The 15,888-nt window shown below is 40.4% G+C and overlaps 1 protein-coding gene across 4 annotated transcripts in view; it reads left to right on the plus strand.

The window, feature by feature from the left end:
• tbcd (tubulin folding cofactor D) overlaps positions 1 to 15,888 on the plus strand; it is a 33,349-nt gene that overhangs the window by 15,340 nt on the left and 2,121 nt on the right. For all 4 annotated transcript variants that reach the window (XM_051940893.1, XM_051940894.1, XM_022198146.2 and 1 more), the window contains exons 14-35: positions 280 to 436; positions 3,609 to 3,666; positions 3,757 to 3,786; positions 4,108 to 4,193; positions 4,951 to 5,031; positions 6,781 to 6,854; positions 7,374 to 7,491; positions 7,790 to 7,850; positions 7,951 to 7,973; positions 8,069 to 8,100; positions 8,235 to 8,297; positions 8,380 to 8,456; positions 8,727 to 8,808; positions 8,931 to 9,049; positions 9,154 to 9,245; positions 10,196 to 10,336; positions 12,077 to 12,160; positions 12,511 to 12,669; positions 12,846 to 12,984; positions 15,153 to 15,274; positions 15,602 to 15,679; positions 15,769 to 15,855. In XM_051940893.1, the coding sequence (XP_051796853.1) occupies positions 280 to 436; positions 3,609 to 3,666; positions 3,757 to 3,786; positions 4,108 to 4,193; positions 4,951 to 5,031; positions 6,781 to 6,854; positions 7,374 to 7,491; positions 7,790 to 7,850; positions 7,951 to 7,973; positions 8,069 to 8,100; positions 8,235 to 8,297; positions 8,380 to 8,456; positions 8,727 to 8,808; positions 8,931 to 9,049; positions 9,154 to 9,245; positions 10,196 to 10,336; positions 12,077 to 12,160; positions 12,511 to 12,669; positions 12,846 to 12,984; positions 15,153 to 15,274; positions 15,602 to 15,679; positions 15,769 to 15,855 (1,963 nt within the window). The remainder of the gene's footprint in view (positions 1 to 279; positions 437 to 3,608; positions 3,667 to 3,756; positions 3,787 to 4,107; positions 4,194 to 4,950; positions 5,032 to 6,780; positions 6,855 to 7,373; positions 7,492 to 7,789; positions 7,851 to 7,950; positions 7,974 to 8,068; positions 8,101 to 8,234; positions 8,298 to 8,379; positions 8,457 to 8,726; positions 8,809 to 8,930; positions 9,050 to 9,153; positions 9,246 to 10,195; positions 10,337 to 12,076; positions 12,161 to 12,510; positions 12,670 to 12,845; positions 12,985 to 15,152; positions 15,275 to 15,601; positions 15,680 to 15,768; positions 15,856 to 15,888) is intronic.

Raw genomic sequence — 15,888 nt, forward strand, 5'->3', positions numbered from 1 at the left:
CACATTAAATAAATATAAATGTTCATCACAATTTGAATTCCCAGTACATGTAAAAGTAAATGGTGATGGAGCAAAAATCATGTATTCTTTTTCATCTTAAAGTGAGCAGTAAAGTTAGCACGCACAACCTTTACTTCACTTAGGATTCTGGGTGGGGTGTGATGCTAACAGAGTGATATTTGAACTCTTGCTACGACAAAAATTGCATGCAATCAATCTATAATTTTTTGACATAACTTGCAATCTTTGGTTTCATCTTATTGTGCTGTCTACTTGCAGTTGTGCCACTCATCATCAAGTCCCTGACCTACGAGGAAAAGAGGGGGGCCTGCAGCGTTGGCTCCAACGTGCGCGACGCTGCCTGCTATGTATGCTGGTCTTTCGCAAGGGCTTACGAACCCAAAGAGCTCGAGCCTTTTGTCACTCAGATTGCCAGGTAATCCCCTTATTTGTTCCATTCCTGTACAAACCATCATGTACATAATTCACTGCTAAACTACATCGAGAGCACATTTGTAACTGTGAAGTTTACTGTTTCAATGACACAAGAGTGAACCTTCTGTTGTAGAGATGAATAGTACCTCTCTCCCGTTTTCTATCTGGAAAATGCAGATGTTAAGATGAGCCACAAAACAGCAGCAGTACCTTTTTTTTTGTCTACTGCTATTGCAGTTAGCTTGCTCTTATAGTTACTAAAACAAACTCAGTATATCCTTCTTGAATAAATATTGAGCATCATTTAACGGCAATTACAGGTCAGATATGAATAAAGCTGCAGCCAAACATGTACACTGGTGTGACTTTTCTCTGTTTTAAGCATGCTACCAACTAATAATATCATACAGTGGGTCTGTGCTGTTTATACATTCTAAATACTGTTGGTAGTTTATTAGGTGTGTCTGTCTGAAAGTAATACACTTTAGTACAACAGAAACGATGGCAACTCTCTATGTAATGCAGTATAGTTCAAATGAAGGCTTTAAATCTACTGGATACAACTAGCAGCTGAATGCATATCACTTAGCTGCATTAAATAAAGAAACAGCTGCAATCAAGAATTGGACACATAATGCACTTTTTAAGCATTCAGTAAGATACTTTGATTGCAGCTCATTGTATTTGACATTTTCATTGGAATTTGCAGCCTTGACGCTGCACAGTTTGCCTTTGAGCTGTTTTTTGCTGCCTCAAACCAGTTTTTCTGTGCGACATCCGTCTTGCATGTTCCCACGTAGCCAGCACACGTCCTCGTGTGCTCTGTGCATACTGACTCAGAGTAGGTTGGGCAGCTGCTTGTGTTTTCTTATCATCATTTTGTCATGAACAGAAATTGCCAATAGATGATCTGATCACCTCAGGCACTGGATGGGAAAGCTAAAATATTTTTCAATCAGATGTCAGTATTCTTATTCATTTACTGTTTTATACGGCGCCTGGATGAAACGATGATTTGAAATCACAGAAATCATAGCAAAACAATAAGTATGCATCACACACACATGCATCTAATGGGACACGAAATAAAAAATGAAAATGTGTTGCCCTTTGTTAGACATGTCATATGTACGATTGCTGGCTTCATCTCTATGTTAAAGTTATGTTTTTTTTTAACATTCTGACACTGTTGCTTTATTGTACTTTATGGCTTCAGTCACACATGATTGGGTATCTACTGAATAGCTGCATGCCTGATATCTGACAGACATGGAGTGAGACATTTTAATCAATCTTACCATTTAGCATCACTAGAAAGCAAATTTTGCGCCCTGTTGACGTGGAGAAGTGTTGAATGATGGGCTTATTGATCTGTTTTGCTCCAGTTGTACCACAAAGGGGAAATGGTTTAAGACTTTTTAGAGGAGAGTCCTCACCAGCTTGAAACTGTCTTTCACTGTTTTCCAGGTTTATCAAAGTTATTTTTATTTTTGTTGTCCCTTTGAGATGAAGTTTGGGAAAATACATTCACTAGATTGACTTTAGAAGCTGTTACTCTTACAAAGCATGCATTATTGTCACACTCTCTGCATGTTTGCCCTTCTGTTGCTGCAGCCTTTGTGCTAAGCTGACGGCATTTAGTCTAGACTTGTGTAGTGTTGCATTTGCTATGGAAATGTTGCTCGGTCCAGCCACTAACATTGCTGTTGAGAATTTTACATCAAAGGGGCTAGGGTGCTTAGGTATGAGACTGATGTTTGGAATTGCTATGAGATTAGCATAAAGGGGCTCATGTTTTATCTTTAGGTCATGAGCATTTTAGGTTTTTTGAAAGCTGTAGCAACTGGACAACAACGGTTGCATTTGGTTTAGACCTGATTCAGGTCAGCAATTAGCGGGGCAGATGTAGCCTTAAAAATAAGGATGAACATGTTAAAATTTGCAGATCTAATCAGCAACCAGTGCAGAGAAATGCACCATCATCCAGTGACGTACGTTCAGTCTTTGTCAGTAGTAACGGTTTGCCTCATCCTTGATCCCTTTTCTCTTGGCTTGCATGTACGGACCTGTGGCCTGTGACTGTGCAGACCAGCTCTGCGGCGTCAGTTTGAACCCCTGCAAATTATCATCAGCAGTCGCAACAACACCCTCCCTTTCCCTAGCCTACAGGATTGCCAGGTTTCGCCTGCTGCTGTAGGTTTCGGTCCCCGCTTGGCAGCAACGCTAGGACAAGCTGGTTCCTGCTCTGTTCATCACAGCTTGATGACATACAGAAATCTCATTTTTGTGACCGTGAGACTAAGTGACTTGGGGGCACACACACACACACACACACACACACACACACACACACACACACACACACACACACACACACACACACAGTTGCATATCTTCTTAGCTGAATAAATAAACTGCACCCTTGTTAATTGTAGCAGTTACAGAATTCAGAATATGGTTTACAGCACGGTGTAGAGTGCAATCAGGGCTGTTTCTGTTTCCAGGCCCTCAGGGTAAGGCCAGTTAGTGAAGCCAAGCTGGAGGCAGTTGGTGAATCTCTGTGACTGGATGTTATTGTTTGGAAGTAGGGTTCATGGGAGGAGAGCAAACAAGGCCAGCAGCAGTTCGTCTCACACTGTCACAGTGATTTTTAAGTAGGTTGGCTCCCCCTTAAATAAATTAATTCTCATATCTATCATTTCTGAGACTTGTAGCGACAGTGTATAGTTGAGGAATGTTGAAGTCAAAACATGAGTTGACACAACCTCCAATATTGCAAGGAGGTCATGGTTAGTCATATTTCGGTTGTATTTTCCTTCTGTTCTAGGAAGTTGTGCTTCACGATGTAATCACATCGTAGACACCATTTTTATCCAAGTCATTGATTTTAAACCGAGTATTAAAATGTTCAAACACCGTTGCTGCTCTATGACGGGGCGGCTACATGCAAGGTTATTATCACAGCAAAGGAAATGCTGAATTGCTAAAAGTTTTGTTTTTTAAAAAAGGCCTTAAAAGTGGATACAGGTGCTAACTTTAGATTTAAAGCTTCTCGTGTCTGTGAAAACACTCTAATGCCCCTTCTCCATTGCATTCAGTGGACAGTTCTACTTTCAAGTTTGTCATCTGATAATTTATACTCTCTGTTCCATCCGTTTTGTCTGTCCCTGCAGTGCTTTGCTGATCACAGCTGTGTTTGATCGAAATGTCAACTGTCGCAGAGCTGCCTCTGTAAGTTGTCAGTTCAACATCTTTTGCTTATTTAACTCAAGAAATAAAGTTACATGACAGAAGTTAATTTTATGCCTCATTTTGTCCCAGGCTGCCTTCCAAGAGAATGTCGGCCGACAGGTTTGTGACAACTTGAACATGATGACTAAGAATTATCATGATTTGAACCGTATTTGTTGCCACATATCTAGGTCTTGCTCAAACTTGCCTTGTTAGTGAAACCTTTTGAAGAAAAGAAATAGCCTCCCAGTATACCTACAGGGCAAATGCTTGATTTGCTACTGAACCTTGAGCCATAACTGTCTTCAAATCAAAGGTCATTTTTGGATTCACAAATTTCTCATCTCAGAATTAAATGCTCACTGTTTTAAAATATAGACAGCTCTGAATTAAGGCACTGAAAACATCCCAGCAGTTTTTTGCTTGCTTCTGTCTCAACAGGGGACATTTCCACATGGTATTGAGATCCTAACGGCAGCAGACTACTATGCTGTTGGAAATCTCAACAACTGCTATCTGAACATTAGGTAAGAAACAATGGATTTGCATTTGCCGTTCTTCTAAAATGCAGCTGCTTCCCAGAAAATGCTTACTACCATTCCACAGCTCAGAATTTACTCTTAGTCTCACTTTCAGTGTCATCAGTAATTATGTGTGTTTCTATTGGCAAAAAATGTCTCAGTTCACAATAAGTGAGAAACAGAAATAAGTTCAGCTTCATGGCAGAGCTTTTGGCTGGAGGTCCATAAGAAAAATGCATTTAGGTCAGAGGAGTGCTGTGTGCTGAAAAAAAAAAAAGCTTGATTTCTTCTTTTTAAAGTAACCAAAAATGGACATGTAAACAATAGAACTAGAGCAATGCTATCAAAATCTGATGTTTTTATACAACCTAATTATGTGCAGTTTGGTTGATTGTTTTTTGAAAATGTGTTGGTTCCAGTTACATTTTTGACCTGAGAAACCTGACCTGCTCACATATGAAACCTCTACATCAAAGTCAACACACAAAAAGCTCCAAACCTTTAAAAGAATTTTCACCTCTGTCAGGAGTGTGTCACCGCTAACGGAGCAAACACTTAAGCAGTGAAAATGGAGAAAGACTCTAGCCTTAGGGTGTGACTGAATGCGGAACTGCACGTAGCACCGAAAATAGAATGATGAATGTAGGAAGTGATTAGAGCTGCCTGAAATATTTTTTTTCCACCTTTGATTGGTTACGGATGAATGTCAAAAAGCTATTACTTATTGTTTGTACAGCTGAAAACTTTGTTGTTGTTCTCAAAGTGTCTATATAGCTGGTTTCCCGGAGTACACCAAATCCATGATAGACCATTTAGTAGCCATGAAGATCAACCACTGGGATAGGTAAGTATTTCTACTGTCCAGTGCTTATAATACCACCAGATATGTAGAACATGATATTGTAGAGTTTGTTTTTATCTCTTGTACACACGTGGACAAAATTGTTGGTACCCCTCAGTTAAAGAAGGAAAAACCCACAATTCTCACTGAAATCACTTGAAACTCACAAAAGTAACAATAAATAAAAATGTATTGAAAATTAAATAATCAAAAACAGCCATTACTTTTGAATTGTTGATTAACATAATTATTTAAAAAAACAAACTAATGAAACAGGCCTGGACAAAAATGATGGTACCTCTCTAAAAGATTGAAAACTATTTGACCAGAGTGACATGATTAACTCAGGTGTGTCATTTAATTGACATCACAGGTGTTTCCAAACTCATAATCAGTCAGTCTGCCTATTTAAAGGGAGACAAGTAGTCACCCTGCTGTTTGGTGAAAAGGTGTGTACCACACTGAACATGGACAACAGAAAGCGAAGGAGAGAATTGTCCCAGGACATCGGAAAAAAAATGATAGACAAACATCTTAAAGGTAAAGGCTATAAGACCATCTCTAAACAGCTTGAAGTTCCTGTGACAACAGTGGCTCATATTATTCAGAAGTTCAAGACCCACGGGACAGTAGCCAACCTCCCTGGACGTGGCCGCAAGAGGAAAATTGATGACAAATTGAAGAGACGGATCGTTCGAAATGTATCCAAAGAGCCCAGAGCAACCTCCAAAGAAATTAAAGGTGAACTCCAAGGCCAAGGTACATCAGTGTCAGATCGCACCATTCGTCGTTGTTTGAGCCAAAGTGGACTTCATGGGAGACGACCAAGGAGGACACCACTGCTGAAAAAAACTCATAAAAAAGCCAGACTGGAATTTGCAAAAATGCATGTTGACAAGCCACAAAGCTTCTGGGAGAATGTCCTTTGGACAGATGAGACCAAACTGGAGCTTTTTGGTAAGGCACATCAACTCTATGTTCATAGACTCAAAAACCAAGCATACGAAGAAAAGAACACTGTCCCTACGGTGAAACATGGAGGAGGCTCAGTAATGTTTTGGGGCTGCTTTGCTGCATCTGGCACAGGGTGTCTTGAAAGTGTGCAAGGTACGATGAAATCTGAAGACTATCAAGGCATTCTGGAGAGAAATGTGCTGCCTAGTGTCAGAAAGCTTGGTCTCAGTCGCAGGTCATGGGTCTTCCAACAGGACAACGATCCAAAACACACAGCCAAAAACACCCAAGAATGGCTGAGAGAAAAGCGTTGGACTATTCTAAAGTGGCCTTCTATGAGCCCAGATCTGAATCCCATTGAACATATGTGGAAGGAGCTGAAACATGCCATTTGGAGAAGACACCCATCAAACCTGAGACAACTGGAGCTGTTTGCTCATGAGGAGTGGGCCAAAATACCTGTTGACAGCTGCAGAACGCTCATTGACAAATACAGAAATCGTTTAATTGCAGTGATTACCTCAAAAGGTTGTGCAACAAAATATTAAGTTATGGGTACCATCATTTTTGTCCAGCCCTATTTCATTAGTTTGTTTTTTTAAATAATTATGTTAATCAACAATTCAAAAGTGATGGCTGATTTTGATTATTTAAATTTCAATAAATTTTTATTTATTGTTACTTTTGTGAGTTTCAAGTGATTTCAGTGAGAATTGTGGGTTTTTCCTTCTTTAACTGAGGGGTACCAACAATTTTGTCCACGTGTGTACATACCATACAACTTTACATGTCTTTCAGTGTAATCCGAGAGCTTGCAACTAAAGCGCTCCACAACCTGACGCCTCAAGCGCCTGATTATATGGCAACAACAGGTAAACAATGTCACTTTACCTGTTCCCCAACCAATGCTGAACTTTCAAATGGAGTACATTTCTCATGAAAAGTTCCTTTTTGTATATGTCAGGGTAGAGACTGCGATTTGGTAGAGTTGGAGTTTCTACCAGTAGAGATTGCGATCGCAACCTCTACCAGTAGAATTGGAGTTTCTACCAGTAGAGACTGCGATCGCAACCTCTACCAGTAGAATTGGAGTTTCTACCAGTAGAGACTGCGATCGCAATCTCTACCAGTAGACACTCCAATCCTACCAGTAGAGATTTGTCAGGGCTAAGGTTAGACTTTTAAGGTTAGGGTCAGGGGTCAGGGCAGGGGTTAGATTTAAAGTTCCATCTCTACTGGTAGAAACTCCAATTCTACTGGTAGAGACTCCAATCGCAATCTCTACTGGTAGAAACTCCAACTCTACCAAATCACAGTCTCTACCCTGACATATACAGAAATATAGGTCATGAGTCTATATATCATGATCTGTCTTCTTTTTTTGGTTGCAGTTTTGCCTCAGCTGTTGACCATGGCAGTGGGTATGGACCTCCACAGCCGCCATGGAGCCATCCTGGCATGTGGAGAGGTCACACATGCTCTGTACAAAGTGGGCCTTAAAACCAACAGGTAGACTCGTAGTACAGTCTAGGTAGCATGACCTAGAACTAGTCTGGACTCATATGTGACTCATGTTACATATTTTAGATCGCATTCTGGGAAGTAGACCTGCAAATTAAAATGTCACATGCCTCTTTGGAGCTTTTTATGTGGCTCAAACAACCAAAGCAAAGTCTGCAAATCAGAGAAAAGAAGTTTGAAACCACGAAAACAATTGAAGTGGAGATCGCCATTAGTTAATGAATCATTTTATTTTCTGCTCTGTTGTGTGAATTATTGCTTTAATGGTGCACGATTTGTCCATCAGTGCTGTGGTGGACATCATTTCCCCAGAATGTGTGGATGCATTAAAGAACATTCACCAAATGGTAAGTTGACCTTATAATGTGCCAGCAAAAATTGTTGCCCCAGATTGAATCAATCACAATGTCTTCTTTTGCTGATTTGCGTTTGTTGACACACTTTCAGCTCCAGGAAAGAAAGCAGTACAGGTAGGGAGACACCGTCACTTTCACATTGTGTTGGTGGTATATAAAAACAACAAGATATTATTAATTCTCAAATTATGTTGCTTGTTTTTGCTTAGGGGTTTTGGTGGATGGCTGATGAGACCTGCAGGTAAGTCAGAAAACAAACAGAAAATCGACCTCATGTTTTTTAAATAAATTGTTCCAAGAAACCTGAAAACTATTAAGGGCGTTACTGCTTTCCTTTTCTGCAGTACATAATGATTCATTTTTGTTGTTTCACAGTTTGTGGCCTTATAGAAAAGCTATCCCTGTCCAAATTGCCTTTTAAGAATGACCCTGTCATTGGTAAGTGCATTTTTTTGAACATTTGATAGGATGCCCTTCTTTTCATTCAGCATCAGAGATAAAAGTGGTGAATGTGTTTCAGCTGGCTGGCAGTGGGTTATCGACGACACCATTCAAACTCTTCATCTTGCTTCTAGCGCGGCAAAGGACGGCATTATGGCAAGTTAAATATTTTTCATAAGACTGAGGTATAACAAAAAGAATGCAAACTTTCCTATTTACATGCCAGTTAAGACAGAGTTCAGTGTTACATACCTATTAGGAAATACAAGTGTTAGTTAAGCAAAGCTGATGCTCTTTAAAAACATTCCAATTAGCAGATGCTAAGATGAAGCGTATGATAATTTGGCACTTGAAAATATCCGTTTATAATATAAAAGACTAATTGTTGTTTACTGTTAATTGATCTTGCTCCTCCCGTGCCAGCAGGTTGCAATAGTATCGGCCTTGTCTGCCATGTGTAACGAGTACTACCAGGCCCAGACAGGCCAGGCTGACTCACAAATGCAAGGTAGGTTGAATATGGTTGCCTAGTTTCAGTAGCTACTCCGTATGCTTCATATATTATATTTGATGGTCTTCATTGCATGGTTTATGTCTCTTGTCTTCGTCTATTTGTGCTTACATGTTTAGATGTTCTGGTATCTCAGTACATAGAAGGGCTGAAAAGTGCACAGATGCTCACTCGTTGTGGATCCGCCCTTGTCCTCGGCTGTCTGCCAAGATTTATGATCCATAGCAAACTGAAACAGGTGTGTTTGAAGTTTGTGTGCATTTTCAGGCTATTTTACATTTCACTGTCTAAGTATTTAGCTATAAAATGCGCTATGTCTGTGTGTGTTTATATGTCTGTTAGATCTTTGAAGGTCTCCAGCAGATGTGCACTGTGAGCCAGAAGGAGGGAAATTTCACAGAAGCAAGGAGAGATGCAGTCAGATCAATTGCTCAGTGTGTATCCAGATGCATCTCTACTGACTTCTCATCTTCAGTTTTTTGTTGTCTTATTGATGTCTAATGGTGCAGACTTATAGCCTAGCCATGCTACACCCATGTTTCTAACGGCACAAGGGTCTAGGAAAGCTCGACAGGGAGGGAGGCGGGCTAAAAGGTTGTCTATCAAATCCCTCTGCAGCAATTCGGTAGGTATACAACCAATCAACGCAACGAATAGGCTGACGTAGTTCCGAGAGCGCCGGCGGATTGTGGCTAAGTCCCATTAGCTTCCCAACCAGCGGAGCCGCGGAGCCAACTGGTATATTAAGGATTTGCCATATCCCGTCGGCATAAGTCCAAATACGTCTTTCTTCTCAATGAAACACTTCAGTGCCGTCCTTTGTTTATCTTTCAAGTTGAATTTTAGCTTCAAATCTTGAAGGGCTGTGGCCAAAGCCGAGTCGAAAGATAACTGTTTATTGTGCGCCGGTTGTTTCTGTCAGAATCGTCACGCCTCTGTCGTCACTTCGTTACGCCCGCCTTCTGACTCTACACTTCATGGTGATTGGTCCGGCCAGTTTTAGGAGAATCTCGCCTCGAGCCTTATGGAGGGTAACTAGACCCACCCTGGCAGAGAATTAAATTCGTTGCCGTGGGTTGTCTAGCGCGGCTAGGCTAGCAGACTTATGTTTCAAAGGTGACTCTGTGTCTCCCATCTCCTGCCTATTGAGTTGGCTGGCTGCTAATTTAAACATGTAGCTGTGTCTGCAGTAACGCTAAAGTAAACAGTTGACAGACTATACCTGCAGGACCTGAATTGCACGTCCGTCCATTTCTCTGATTGCATTTTGCATCCATCCTGCAAATTCTACTGTAGTCTCACTGCCTCAGTTCACACATCTTCCTTTTTGTCTCTTCAAGTAATGTTTTACTTTGTGAAATTTCTCATTTTCTTCCTTTATCAGAGTGTGCACGAAGGCAGGTGTTTGTGCCCACGGCTCCCCAGACTCTGTTGTGTGCTCGGAGAATGTAGCTGAGGTTTATGGCGTTCTGCTCAGCAGTATGAGTGACTATACAACAGACAGCAGAGGGGATGTAGGGGCCTGGTGAGTGAGCATGCTCATCAACACACACAGAAATGCACACATGCCCTTTTAATTTGCCTGAGGGATTAGGAATGCTCCCTTGCCTGATGCCTCTGGTGCTTTCTGTCCCTCCACATAGGGACATGTCACACATGCCTGTCTCACGAGTAGCTCCAGGCCATGCTTACCGACTCGCCTGGAATGCCACCAGTCTTGTCACTTGTCCTCACAGCATGGGATGGGCTGCTTCTTTTTTTCACACTGTGTAGCGATTGTTTTCCATTTCCTTCAGTCTTTGTCTTGAATCTGTTTTTGCCTGTGTTTCCATATGGTCTCTCTCTTGCTGCTGTTTTTGTAGCAGATTTAAATTTTCAAGCCCATACCTACACAGGAACACAATTCTGTCTCTTTCTTTCCTTACAGAAATTTGCAGGATTTCAATGTACATTTATTTTTGCCTACAATGATTGCTAGTAAGTCATTAATCAACAGTTCCATGAGTTGCCTGTACACTTGTCAGAGTGTGACTTTTGATTGATTGCCCTGGTCAGCATTTCACAAAACTATATTGCACCCTGCAGCCATGAAGGTAATTTGCCTATACCTCTCTTTCAATTCCAGTGACAGGAAACGGTCTTCACATGGCTGTGTCCTTGCATCAGCACATGTGTGTATTTCTAAGTGTGCATCATTTGTCATGTAAAGATCAGCTTAAAATGAATTCAGTTTTTATACTCTGAAACCCTAAACACAGCAAATGCATGTTATCATTTAAAGTCCCCAAATTACTCCAGTTATCAGACTTAGAAAACTGAGAGAATTAACTTCGTGAAGCTTGTGTGAGTCATCTGTGACGCAACATTCTGTTGGAAAAATTATCAAAATCTAAGCGTAAAATTACGTTGTTTCATTTAAAATCGATTTATTCTTCATGTCTCATCCTTAAGAGAAATATTACTATACATTCAGAAGTGCACGTGTGCCCAACTAAAGCCTACAGTCAACTAAAGTTAAAAACAAAAGGTTACTGGTAAACTAGATCATAAATCTGCAACATCTATAGCTATTCTTCACATTTAAAAGCCTTGCATAACAGAAAATAAATGGTCTGATAAAACAAGTCTGCAATAGATATGACCTGGGTCAAAATGAATTAGAAAAAACTACCGAATTAGATCACTGAAACTACCCTAAAGAAAGCAGCATTCCCTCATTTCAAAATGTCCAGACAATGCATTGGATTGATGATCCATTTTAGGATTTTCACAATGAGTTTTGTTAATAGAATCACAGCAAAGCAAGCCCCATAAACTGAAGAGGGAATAACGTTAATAAAGGCAGCAAAGGCTGAAAAACCAGGGCTCAGTTGTTGTTGCCTTTTTCCTCTTAACAGGTGTCAGAGGGATCGGGACAATTCGAGTTGCAAATCTTATCGATGCACAATGTGAACGGAGAGTTGCTGAGCGGCATGTGTTGTGATGGCACACGGAACACCGCGGATAGAAAATGCACATGGGACGAGTGCGATACGTTTTTTAAAGTTTGCCTTTCTATTATAGTTTTGATGGCTTCAGTATTAATCTACAATGTATAAAATTATTAAATAAAAACCATTGAATGAGAAGGTTTGTCCAAACTTTTGGCTGTTGAGGTTCACAAGTTTAATAGATTATCAACACCTCAGTTACCCCGGCCAGTGGCTGGATCAAGCCGATGTCACTGCAAATATGAAGTCTCTATTTTCATTGTGACTTTTTCCAGGGTGAGAGAGGCAGCGATGACTAGTCTAATGGATCTGACTATGTTGGTGTCCAGCAGCGCTCCAGAGATCCTTTCACCAGATCTGTGAGTGTGACTCTGCAAACTCTTTACACCTCACCTCGTATCCCCTTGACTTCCCTTACAACTTTATTCTGACTGTTGATTTGATCCTAATCAATATGTAAAACTAAGACTTGAATCATCGTAAAGATGTATTCCAAATGTGTCTTGGTGCTTTTTACAGTGTTATATTAATTATTTCATCTTTGTCTCCAGAATACTTCTTGATAAGCGCACAAGAATCAATTTAAGAACTCAGCCTGATTTGGCGATTTAGTAAGAACTCAGTGAGATTTAGTGACGTGACACAGTGCATAGACCTGTGAGTATGTGGAGCAGATGATAGCACTTCATTCCCTTTTCTCTGCATGCAGGGTGAAGAGTATGATGTGCTGCTTGGCCCAGCAGGCAGCAGAGAAGATTGACCGCTACAGAGCCCACGCTGGCAACATCTTCCTGCGCCTCCTTCACAGCGCAGAGCCTGCAGTACCTCACATACCCCACCAAGAGGAGCTGTTGACAATTTTACCTGTGTGAGTTACTTCTGCCCTCAAAAGTAGAATTATATTACAGCTATAATATTGCACTGATTTTAGTCACCCTTATATGCAGGGACATGTACATTAAATTTGCAAGTTTGAACACTTCTAATATGTGCAAAAACTAATAATATTTGTTTACATTGGCCTCTGTTTGCTGTGTTTTTCAGCGAGACCACCACAAGTCTGAACTGGAACGCCCCATCCCAAGCTTTCCGGTATATCGCCCAGCTGCTCGGATTGCCTGAGTATCAGTACCACACCCTGCTGGGGCTCACTGTGTCTGTGGGAGGGATCACTGAGTCCACAGTAAGCACAGACATTTGAATATTGTTAGATCATAGAAGAATGAAAACATAAGAAAAGAGAAAAAATCATATGCAGACATTAGATACAGGGTACAAGGAATCATTGAATGCTCTGATGAGTGTGAATCATACAATATAGCCGTCATAGATCTCCTCCATATCTTCACTGCCATCATTGAAACAGTAAATGATTCAACTAGGACTAAAGCTAGCCATGGAGCTCCTGGTGGCCTCTTTATGTTATTTTGACAGTTATTTGAATTTTGTAAAACGTTGCTCACTTTCATGTACAGAAGTAACTATTGTATTAGGGATATCCAGTATTGGCTTTTTTTTGCCGATAATCGATATGCCGATATTGTCCAACTCTCAATTTCTGATGTGATATCAACCGATGTATGTGAGCTTGGAAATAATTCCAAACCACAGACATGCTGCTGCCACACTGTTAACGATTCACGACGCAGTTTAATGATGTGACCGTTTGAGTGGCCGTAAATGCCGGCGAACTCAAGGCATTATTTTATTGGTTTTCATGATAGGCAAAAAACCGATAACGATATTGACTGATACTACATTTTTATGCCAATATCGGGACATCCTGATATTGTATATAATTGTAGCCACTTGTTTCTTTTTTTGTTTCTTTTTGATGTTTTATGAGTGTTATGGAATACAAAGTGCTGAAAAATGCACATAAAGGTGTGTCTGTACTATGCATCAGCGAGCAGCACTGGTAAATTCCCTTTTATAGAGATTCACTTTTCGTCTTTCAGCATCACGCAATAAGACCAGACTGTTCATTGCGCAAGGAATATGTTGCTCTAATAATATTTGGATGTTGGTAAATCGTGCTGCAAGTAAAGCAAAGTGTGTTTTTATTTAGGAGGAATCCAAGCCAGCAGGGGGAGCCATGAGTCTAATGTCATCTGCACTGTAATCGCTTTCTGTCTGTAGTACACCTGCCTTTCAGTCACTTCACACAGATATCCGACTTCGTAACTCACCTCCACCCTATTACTGCTTTTTGCCGAATCAACGGAGCTTGACGCTTTGATCCAGACTTATCCGTGGATCCCTTTCAATACTGGCAGATTTGAATTTTTGAGTCATTCTAGCTTAAAAGTATACCTGCTCCCTGCCTTTCCTCGCTCTTTACTCAGCGTCATTTGGGAGGCTCAGCTGGGCCTCACAACTGGAGCTGATCAAGTTCTCCCTCCTCCTCCAGTACGACCAATCTTGTTAAAACCAATCAGTCAGAAAAGGCCATTTCCCCCAATATTTGATCTGGGTATGTTATTTTTAACTTTTAGTGTTTGTGGACTTAATAAAGAAAAAAAGTTTAAAGCCTGTAATAGTAGCAGTGAGGCTAGTAAAGCTGAACTCATCTGCCCGTGGAGGCCTTAAACATATTCCCTCATGGAAGATTTAGCTCTCGTTCTGCTTGTATCTCCTGCTCTTCCAAACTTTCTTTGCTACAGATACGTCCTCAGAGACGAGAAGGACCGATATGTTTGCACAGGGTTGCATTTAGTAAGCCGAGCCAAGACTGCATCGATTCATGGGCCAAGATTACCATTCTCACACCACAGGCACATATTCACACAGGCCAGAGAGAGATGGAGTATCCACTAACTTTCCAAGAATCGTCCTGACATGGATCGACCATATCACCATGCAGAAGCCAAACAGCAGAAACTGTCCCAAAAAAGAGATTAACTGAGGTTTAACAGTCATTTAAAGTGTTTTGTAGTCTTTAAGTTTCTAATTTGTGGTTGAGTTTTCACCACTGAAACACAAATAAAAGCTAACTACGCAAATGTAGACAAGGAAATCATACACTGCTTTATCTGTAGCATGTGGCATTGCTATGTTGTGTTGCGATGTTGCAAATATCAGGATTTGAGACCTTCTATGCGCCTGTTTGATGATATCATCAGTTTCGTTGTTGGTTTCAGGGTTTCTCAGGTTCATACTCATTCAGTATTAAGTACAGAACTATTTTGTTATTGCAGTCAAGTTGTCATTTTTTTTATCAGTTATTTTCTTTTAAATGATCTTTTGCTTTTAGTTTTATTCTGTTTTTACCGTCTTTACCACGTGCATTTGTGTTTCTTTGCCTGCTATTCCAGCTTCAAATGGACTGCTGTTCTCTTCTGCTTCCATCAGGTACATTTTTCTTCCCAGTCACTGTTTGACTATTTGAAAGGGATTCAGGAGAACACCGTTGCTCTGGAACAGTTTGGAGATACGTTGCTGAGAATCTTGAGAGACAATCTTCGCAATGACAGGTACACACACAGACTCACAGTTATTTTCACTTATTTTCAATTCAGAGACTACAGCAAAAATATCTTAGCTTTTAAAATAACTTTAAACTGCACCTTTTAAGGGATATTTGTTTCCTCTTTACCTGTTTCTGTGTGTTGCAGTATTTATTGTTTGGCTGTCGTGTTTTGATCATTTTTATTATTTGCATTGATGGAAATGTTTAGTTTTAGCTACTTTTTGTTATTAGGACATTTTTAGTATGAGCTTTGCCAACTTCGAAGCCACTAGAGAGATAATTTAATATACTAATACACTATATATTTTCTCTTTTCTCTCCCTACTTTTAGGGTGTGTGTTCCTTTTCTGAAGATGCTCAATCAGATGCTCACTAACGGCTGCTTCGAAATCTTCACCACACAAGAGAAGTGAGTGTTTAGAGAGATTGTGATGGCTGTGTTTAAAGAAAAATGGATATCTGTGAGAGCTAAACCTTTTTCTGTCTGTGTTTTCTAAGTCACCAGTTCTGTGTGGACCTTTTGGGTCTTTGCAAAGAGTTCAAAAGATCCAAAGACATTTCCAAGCTTTCTGCCTGCGTTGCTGTGTAAGTCTCCTCCTCACTGATAAATGTATTACT

This window comes from Acanthochromis polyacanthus, chromosome 21, assembly GCF_021347895.1.
Source record: "Acanthochromis polyacanthus isolate Apoly-LR-REF ecotype Palm Island chromosome 21, KAUST_Apoly_ChrSc, whole genome shotgun sequence".
Lineage (NCBI taxonomy): Eukaryota > Metazoa > Chordata > Actinopteri > Pomacentridae > Acanthochromis > Acanthochromis polyacanthus.